Below are 9,035 nucleotides of genomic sequence, written 5' to 3'. Positions count from 1 at the left end.
ACTCTTTAATAATTGCATTTTAAAGGTAAAGTATATTTTCTATACATGTACTGCTGACTATTTTTTGGTTTATCTGTAGAGGATACAATTTAAAGAAAGACCAAGTCAATAAAATGTTTTTAAAAACATGCTCATTTTGACCTTTCTTAAAATTACCTTCTTCATTTGTATGTGTGTGTTCATAAAGAAATACACTACAATGCTATACTGAGTGCCATATGCATATTATTTACTTCCATTCATTAAGAGGTTAAGTACTGTAATGTAAATGAACATAAAAACATTAACCCATTTTATTAGGTTTTATTTGCTAGATAAAAATAGATCTGCTTGAATCCTATTAGGTACAGTACTCTTTTTGTGAAATACGAGCAGCGTTTAAGAAAATGTTAGGTAATGTTGACTTCACTCATTTTCTGTTTTGTTTTCCTTAAACGTTTCCAAGTCTCTGCTGGTATGTCTCCAAAATATTACTTTTATACACAAGGCAGGTTCAGATTTAGAAAGGATAAAGAAGGAAAGATGAATGGAAGATCTGATTAGATGTTTTTGGTAATGTTCAGTACTATACTCAAAAAAAATATAACTGTAGAAAATGCAGTTCTTACTGTTCATATGTAGGCAGAAGCTGCACAGTGATACAAAAAAATGCCGTCGCTACATAGACATTAAAACTAGAAGTTTAGGGACCACTGCAACCTTGCTCCATGCTAATATTATGAGTGAAAATTTTTTCATAAGAAATACTCAATCTGTCATAATTGCTTCTGGAAGCAATTATGTGCTTAATCATATTTGGACTTTGAACTAACCCAATCTTGCACTTGATCATCATTTTCAACACCACCTGAAATTCAAAAGGTCATGTTTTGTTGTAAAAAGAAGTCTGTGGCATTAGCATAACAAATCTATTAGTGAGATGTAAACCTTACATTGAGCAGGAGAAGAATGGTTGTTTTCCTTCTTTGCTTAGTATATGCAGTGAAGGGAGGTAACCAATGTAATCTTTCTCATCATAGAGCTAGAGTACATAGTAACAGCATTACATTCAAATTTTCAATTCATTATTGATCTTATTTTGTTATGTTTAGTTGTTATATTGATTGTCAGAAGCATACAATTCTGAATATTTGATGCATATAATCTCCATTTTCAATTAATTGAAATTATTTTGCACGACTTACATTGTCATGATAAATGAAATGATAGCATGATTTTGGAGTTGTTAATTTTCTTGCATTTCTTGTCAACTTTAGGTGCAGAAAAATTGATACGGCATCTTCACAAGTACAAAGTACCTATTGCTGTAGCAACAGGATCTGATAGTCATGGATTTGAGTTGAAAATTTCCAGACACAAAGAATTATTCGGATTGTTTCAACACATTGTGTTGAATTCGGAGGACCCAGAAGTGAGACATGGTAAACCAGCTCCAGATTGTTTTCTAGTGGCAGCAAAAAGGTTTCCTGATAATCCAAGCCCAGACAGGGTGAGCCTTTTAGAGTTGACACAGTTGTTAGAAAGTTAGCAAAACATGGCGAGAAAAAATTTGCAGCTTTTTTTTTCCATCAGAACAAATAGTTGTTTGTGTTAGTACTATCCCAGAGGTTTATGTATGAGTAATATACTATAGTTACGTGTAACAAGTTCATAATTTTTACATTATATGAATATTTTAGTCATTTCTAATGTTATCATTGGAGGTTTAACCCTTTACCTCATACAGCATAGTGACAAAGTGCAGCTCGCTATAAATAGAACACCTGTTACCTAGCCGACAGCATACGCATAGCTTGCCTGTGAACTGTTAAGCAATGTAGTGTGTTACGTTTAACAGCAATTTTAACCATTTTACATTTTTGGTACACATCTATTATATGTGGAACAGTTTAAGAGTAAAGTCCGATTGTTATAGCTGTGTAATTATTTATCACGGAAGAATTTGTTATGTGCTTTAAAATCTGGAGAGAACTTGTTCACCGTCATGTCAGTGAGGCTGTGTGACCAACCGTAGCTGCCATTTCTCATACTCGAAATTTACAAGTTTTTCGCCTGTGTCTACATCACTAAGTCATCTAAATTTGATAATTTATACAAACTAATTGCAGCCTATATCAATATCAGAGCCTTTACCTAGGTTATTGAATCTTTCATAGTTGTGATTTTAATCATGAAAACTTCGTAAGTACTGAATGAAATCCGCGACCGCCATTTTGGAGAGTGGAGATTACAACCCAGTTACTTTAAATAGCAGATATTGACCAGTACATAAACAGTGACCACGTGATCTGACGTAATTGTCATTTGCAGAAATGAATGTAGTATCTAAAAAGGGGTTTTCCCTGAAGGTGGCGCTTTGAAAACCGGCTTAAAATGGCTGATGTTTACAGCAGATGTCAAAAGGCGCTTCCATGGGACTTTTGTAGAAGCGTCAAAAGTCGCTTTGATGCGACTTTTGTAGAGGCGTCCAAAGACGGTTGTATGAGGTAAAGGTTTAACAGCGAGCGTGTGATCTGACGCAATTGTGATTCGCAGAAATGAATGTAGTATCTAATAGGGGGGTTTTCCCTGAAGGTGGTGCTATGAAAACCAGCTCAAAATGGCTGATGTTTACAGCAGGTGTCAAAAGGCACGTCCATGCAAATGGAGTAGAGGCGTCAAAAGGTGCTTCCATGTGAATGGAGTAGAGGCATCCAAAGACGTTTGCATGAGGTAAAGGGTCAAGTATGACTGCTGGATGTATAAAGGAATTATTTATTAAATATTGCCTTATATCGAATGGAACCATGGTCTTCATTGTTGTAACTTCTGTGCTGGAATTAAAGTTCGAGATGTGTATTATGTATTAGGAGAGCATCCTAAGTTCCATAAAAAGAGTGTTGTCTGTTCAAGTTAAGGAGTTGTGCTCTTTATCAACAGAGGAACATTCTAATATACAGTTTAATAACAGTAGCCACTGTTGCATTGCTACAGTTTTCCAGGATGCCAAGTTCCCAGCTGAAGCTAGTAACTGAAGGGCCAAAAAGGAATCATTTTCCATGGAATTTCATGTTTATTCATGTGTCAGAATGCTTTGTTGTTGGCCTTAGGGGTGATGTTTTAAATCTCAGTCCTTGTTTTAATTTGTATTTATCCATCTTAATGTTTTTTGTGCTGCACATAGCGAAGTGGTGCATAAGCAAAGTTTTGCCTCTTCATAGTACGGGTGTAATGGTAAGTATCTCCATGCCATTTTTAGTCCTGGCTCAATGCATTTTGTGATTATTTTTTCTTTCTCTTTCAGTTTAAAATTATGTTGAAAGGTTGGGGTACATGTGGGCATAAAATGGTCCTATGGGAAACTCACCCAACTTTTTATTTTGTATTAAGTATATGCCTGTTAATAGTTGTCCTGTTTGATGTCTTTGGGCATATACAAGCAGAATTCATTGCAATTACAGACGAAGGTAGGAGGATTCCACTTCCTTCTTTTCTTCACAGAATGATACCATCCATTTCTAGGAGGGGTCTAGGTCATGTCCTGTCTGGGCTTGAGGGCAAGGTCAGGATGGTGATGCCCTTTCATTTTTGATAAGACCCAAATGGATTTCCAAAAGAACCTGTAGTGACAGGCCCTTTCCTTCCATTAGTGTCCCATTTTTCATGCCACTTTTCAGGTGAGATGATGGAGGAGAAAATCTTTTTTTTTGATAAGGCAGTATACAATGTTACCACCCATTTCCCCAAGCGCTGTAACCAAAATCATTAAGAGCTGAGTATAATAAGAGTCACACCAGTTTAGAGAGACTAACCAGGGCACATTCTTAATTAGATCTTTTGCTCCTGTGTTCAGTGATAGTTTTCTCAGAGGAAAAAGAGGCTGCATGGCAGCAAAATGGACTGTTTCTCTCCTCTTCTAGATTTCAGCAGCTGATTTTAAAATCTAATTATTGGGTCCATTCCTCAGCTTTGCCCCTTTCCCACCAACCCCCTTTTGAATTTATGTGTTTGCCAGGTGTGGATATAATCTGTGACCAAGGCTTGTATCCCTGTTGATTCTTTAGAGGCATTGGAACTAAAGCTTGTATCCCAGTTACAAAAGCCTCACATGTCAATCTTTTTTTTAAGTTCCTTATTTAGTTTGTTGATGGAGGAATCATTGTCTTCAGCATCTTTACAGTGCTTGTTGAGGCTGTGGCTAAAACATCAGGACCTGCCTTTTCGATGTCTTTGTCAAGCATCATTGTGCTTCTTCTCTATAGAGATACTGCTCTGGAGGCTTCATGGCTTTGTAGACCACAATAGGAACATGTTATATGCAACATTGTTCAGAGGTCTTATTTAAGGGATCAACAACGGTACTGCTGGTCTCAACTCCATGCTTGGCTGAATAGGCCAGGCAGTGTGCCCATCCTGATCAGTTGATGGGATGATCCCATGCTTTTCAAACAGTCAGCTTCAACAGCTGCCCCATTTCAAAACTCCCTCCAACTGGTCATTTTCGAGGATGAAGTGGTCGTAGATACCATGGGAGGACTTATTCAGGGTCCCCATTCTCTTTGGAGTCTCAGCCTCACCAGCAATGTCTTCCTCTTTCCATTGTCCTGATAGGTGCCTCGTTAACATCTTTTATGAGGCTTGGTCAGATGATGTTTGGCACCTTTCCACAATAAAGGAAGGTTTGAGCTCCCCTACACAGGATCATCCAGATTCTGTCCCTCATAGTTGGTTCTTTGGACAAGACTTTGTTATCAACTCACCTCTACCTTTCTGTCTCAGAAACTCTGAATGCAGCTACTTAATTATTTTTTGTAGAAAGGCTTCATTTGCATTTTCTACACTTTCTCACCACCTATTGTTGCATCAGACAAAATATCAGTTGTGGCATACCTCAGGTGTCTTGGAGGTACTCTTGCTACTTCTTTTGCATGGAAGTCTGGAGCCTTCTTTGATGGACAGTGTCTGAGGAGATTACTCAGACCTTGCCGTATGCCCTGTAAGAAGTATATCTTGGTGGACAGCTTTTCCAAAAAGGACTCCGCACAGCCAGTAGCAAAGCAGTTTTTCAGCTGTAGGAGAGGCCAATAGTGGACTTGCTTCCCATAACACTGTACAACAAACTCCATGTATGCTATCATTATAGACACACTCCCCCCTTCCACAAGAGGGGCCCTGAGTGGCCGAGTGGTCTAAAGTGCTCTCCGTCACGGATCACTGCCATCTCACCTCTGTATGCGTGGGTTCGAGTCTCGGGCTCGGTCAGTGTGGATATGTGAGAAAGCTTGCCAGTAGCTTCTAGTGGGTCTGTGGTTCTTTCCGGGGTTTTCCCGGGTTCTTCCTCCACAATTAATACTGGACGCCATGTATAGCCTATCTTGTGCTGAAAAATGGTGTTAATCCCTATAACAACAACAACAACCCCCCTCCACATAGTCACATGGTTCTGTGATTTCCTTCATCTGTGGCCACAGTGGTTGTGGTTCATTAATATTGTTGATCTGTTGGTAGACAAGCCCAAGAGATTATCATAGGTGGGACCTACTATGTAGCACAGTGGGGTCTCCTACATGAAAATCCAAAGATGCTCCACCTTCACACTTGGCTCATCTCAAATCATCAATCTGCCCTGACTGCTTTTCGAACAAAGATACCAACTGTAATGCCCAGGCTAGGGGGTAATCTACTTTAAAACTTTATGATGTAAAGTGTTGAGTCTTCTGTCATTTGGGCATTAAAAATTGTGTTCTACCTATCTTTCCACCTTTAACTGCAGGTGCAGACCTTCTCATCCTTTTCAAGAAAAGAGAATGTTCTGTTTATGCCATTAAGTGTTATAGGGCATCCCCATCAAATACTCTACAGTCTTCCTTGGGTTCTGCCAGAGGGTTTGATCATCACCTTTCTGATCTCTTCAAATACTCTGAAGTTCAGAGACTGGCATCTCACTCATTAATGTCTAGATCAAACATGTTGTATGTACTTTGGGTATCATCAAAACTTCTTTATGAGCCTCTGAGTGAAGCATCCTTCAAGAACATTACCTTTAAGACACTTTTGCCTATCTCTGTAACATCAGTGAGGAGAAGTGAAATTCATGCCATGTCGTTAGAAAAGGATTGTTTATGGTTCATTGGTAACTATGATTCAGTTTCTTCTCTTAGACATCATTTGGTTCAGGTTAAGAATCAGCTACCATCGGTGTTCTCAATTCCGACTAAGATTTTATGTCTCAGTGGCATCAGTGCTGGAGATGACCAAGATAGGCTTCTTTGCCACCATTTCCATGTGGATTGCCCTCACTATCAATAGAGATTTGTAGTCCCTCATGGAGAGTGATCTTTCATTCATGAGGTTATAGCCAATGTTGCATCTTGGACTCAAAACCAGTTTTATTTGGTTGATTTCGTTTATTTGTTATGATCTTTGGTGCACCACAGTGAAAGCATTTATTTATTGGGTCCATTTGTGACAGCACCATATAAGGTCAAGTCATGTACAAGTTTACTGTTGGAAACACTCCTACAGTAAAAGTAAGCACATTTATTTTTCGTTTTTGAGGTCATCATTGTCCCTTCTGACCATTAAACTGACCATTAAAAAACCCAAATGTTTTATTGCTATTAAAATGTGGGGGGGGTGCATAAAACTGACTTTAATTTGAATTACATAATACTTGCTACTATTCAAAAGATGCAGGTTTTAGTCTGATACTTTGAATCTTTACTTTTATTATATACCTATCAATCCTAGTAAGCTAGAACTATACCCACAAATATCAAATGTAGGAAAATGATGCTGTAATTTCTGATCTTATATTATTATACTCTCAAATGAGGATGGGACTACTTTTTCCTCGGGGGTTTTGCTGGTTAAAACCAAGCAAGCATGAATAACTATGTCATTATCTCACTTGACATACAGATGATTAGCATTTCCTTTAAAAAATTATATCATCAGGTTGCCACAGTTTGTCCAGTCCTACCTTGAATAACTCCAAAAAATGCTGTCACTTCAATGTCAAGTCCCCATTGCAGTCTCTTACAATGTCCTGCCAGACAGTTCAAACACTTTCAGCCGAGCCTCTGATAGAAACTTTCCGGGTTATTCAGCTTGTGAAATCTCTTATGATGCAAACTTTGACAACTACAAAGTAGCTGCAGATCACATATATGGGTCTGCTGTCCCCATACATTGAAGAATTCATGTTATTAACAGTGATGGTAGTAAAAATCAATGACTGTTGTTACACAACCTTCATTGTTTCATTAAAATTTGGTGTTTGACTTAAGATGAATTTGTATCAGAGAGGTTGAAATTTTTAACAAGTTCATCTCTTTTTCACTTAGGTTATGGGATGTTATTTTTTATCTGAAAATTGATAGGTATCATTAGTACTTTGATCTTGATTACAAGATCATATCATATTGTCAGCATCAGAAAATCTGGACCATGCTGTGATGCTTTATGTCTCATAATGATCAGGATTATCTTACATGGACAACTGTACACAATCTAGCAATCAAGATCACATGACTCTGATAATAATATATGTGTATCATATATGGACAACTGTACATGATCTAGCAATCAAGATCACATGACAATGATAATAATATATGTGTATCATATATGGACAACTGTACATGGTCTAGCAATCAAGATCACATGATTGATAATACTATATGTGTATCATATATGGACAACCGTACATGATCTAGCAATCAAGATCACATGACTCTGATAATACTATATGTGTATCATATATGGACAACTGTACATGATCTAGCAATCAAGATCACATGACAATGATAATAATATATGTGTATCATATATGGACAACTGTACATGATCTAGCAATCAAGATCACATGACTCTAATAATAATATATGTGCATCATATATGGACAACTGTACATGATCTAGCAATCAAGAACACATGACTGATAATAATATATGTGTATCATTTATGGACAACTGTACATGATCTAGCAATCAAGATCACATGACTGATAATAATATATGTGTATCATATATGGATAACTGTACATGATCTAGCAATCAAGATCACATGACATGATAATAATATATGTGTATCATATACAGGTGTTGGTATTTGAGGATGCACCAAATGGTGTTGAAGCAGCCCATGCAGCTGGAATGCCTTGTGTGTGGGTTCCTGACCCCCAGGCTGACAGGGATTCACTTGCTAACAAGGCCACAGTAATACTTGACAGCCTAGAGAAGTTTGTTCCTGAGGACTTTGGTCTACCACCATATAACAGTTGATATTGACTTTTTGTCCTAGATCGTTGTTTTACATAATCTGTACACCTAACATTTAAGGCAATATTATTTACATTATTTTGTGAGTTGAAATACATGTCCTAAGATGGAATAAAACAGTAGTATGCTACCACATGGAAAACTACCTGATGAGCGTTCGATATTTCAGAGTACTTTCATGCTGAAATGAAAAAGGTAATTCTTCAATAGCAGTGATATTTTATAAATATTCACAAGAAATGGATTCATTGTCTTGTCACTGATAGCTTATTAATAAAGAAGTTTATCTTTTTTGTCAAGCCCATGTTTTATGTGCATACTTTCACTCTCCATGCATATCAGATTCTTGGTGTTATCAGTGACAGTTGTTGAGGACATTAATTACAGCATTCTGGATATCTGATACCATTCTGTTGTTTATCTTCCCATGGCTAACTGAACCTGGAACACTTCATGCCCTTGGAAAGGGCACAGATGTTAAATAAGTTAAAATCCATTATCTCTAACCCTTAATACAACAACAGCAGAGTGGGAGAGAAGGCAGTTATGTAGCTGGACCTGGTACTGTAAGCAAGACTGGTTTTTTAATGTATTTGTAGATGTTAGTATTTTGAGTTTTACATAAAGTTGTAGGGCCTTTACTAGGTGCTTGTGTGTCCTTTGAACCTGAATGTTACATTTATGGTGGCTACAGTGAGATTCCAATAATTCTGGAATGAAATGTTTGCAATTGTTCATTACATTGGAATTAAATTTGACAATGCTGTGTCATTC

The 9,035-nt window shown here is 37.4% G+C and overlaps 1 protein-coding gene across 3 annotated transcripts in view; it reads left to right on the top strand.

Moving 5' to 3' along the window:
• The window catches only part of LOC149799913 (pseudouridine-5'-phosphatase-like), a 28,528-nt gene extending 19,968 nt beyond the window's left edge, over positions 1-8,560 (top strand). For all 3 annotated transcript variants that reach the window (XM_089959372.1, XM_089959371.1, XM_089959370.1), the window contains 2 exons: positions 1,257-1,489; positions 8,082-8,560. In XM_089959372.1, the coding sequence (XP_089815498.1) occupies positions 1,257-1,489; positions 8,082-8,264 (416 nt within the window). In that variant the 3' untranslated portion in view covers positions 8,265-8,560. The remainder of the gene's footprint in view (positions 1-1,256; positions 1,490-8,081) is intronic.
• Positions 8,561-9,035: the final 475 nt, after the last annotated feature.

Source organism: Sinohyriopsis cumingii, chromosome 5, assembly GCF_028554795.1.
Source record: "Sinohyriopsis cumingii isolate HCF-2022 chromosome 5, ASM2855479v2, whole genome shotgun sequence".
NCBI classification, from domain to species: Eukaryota; Metazoa; Mollusca; class Bivalvia; order Unionida; family Unionidae; genus Sinohyriopsis; species Sinohyriopsis cumingii.
Note: the sequence above shows the minus strand (reverse complement) of the source record. Positions and strands in the feature narration are given on the sequence as shown.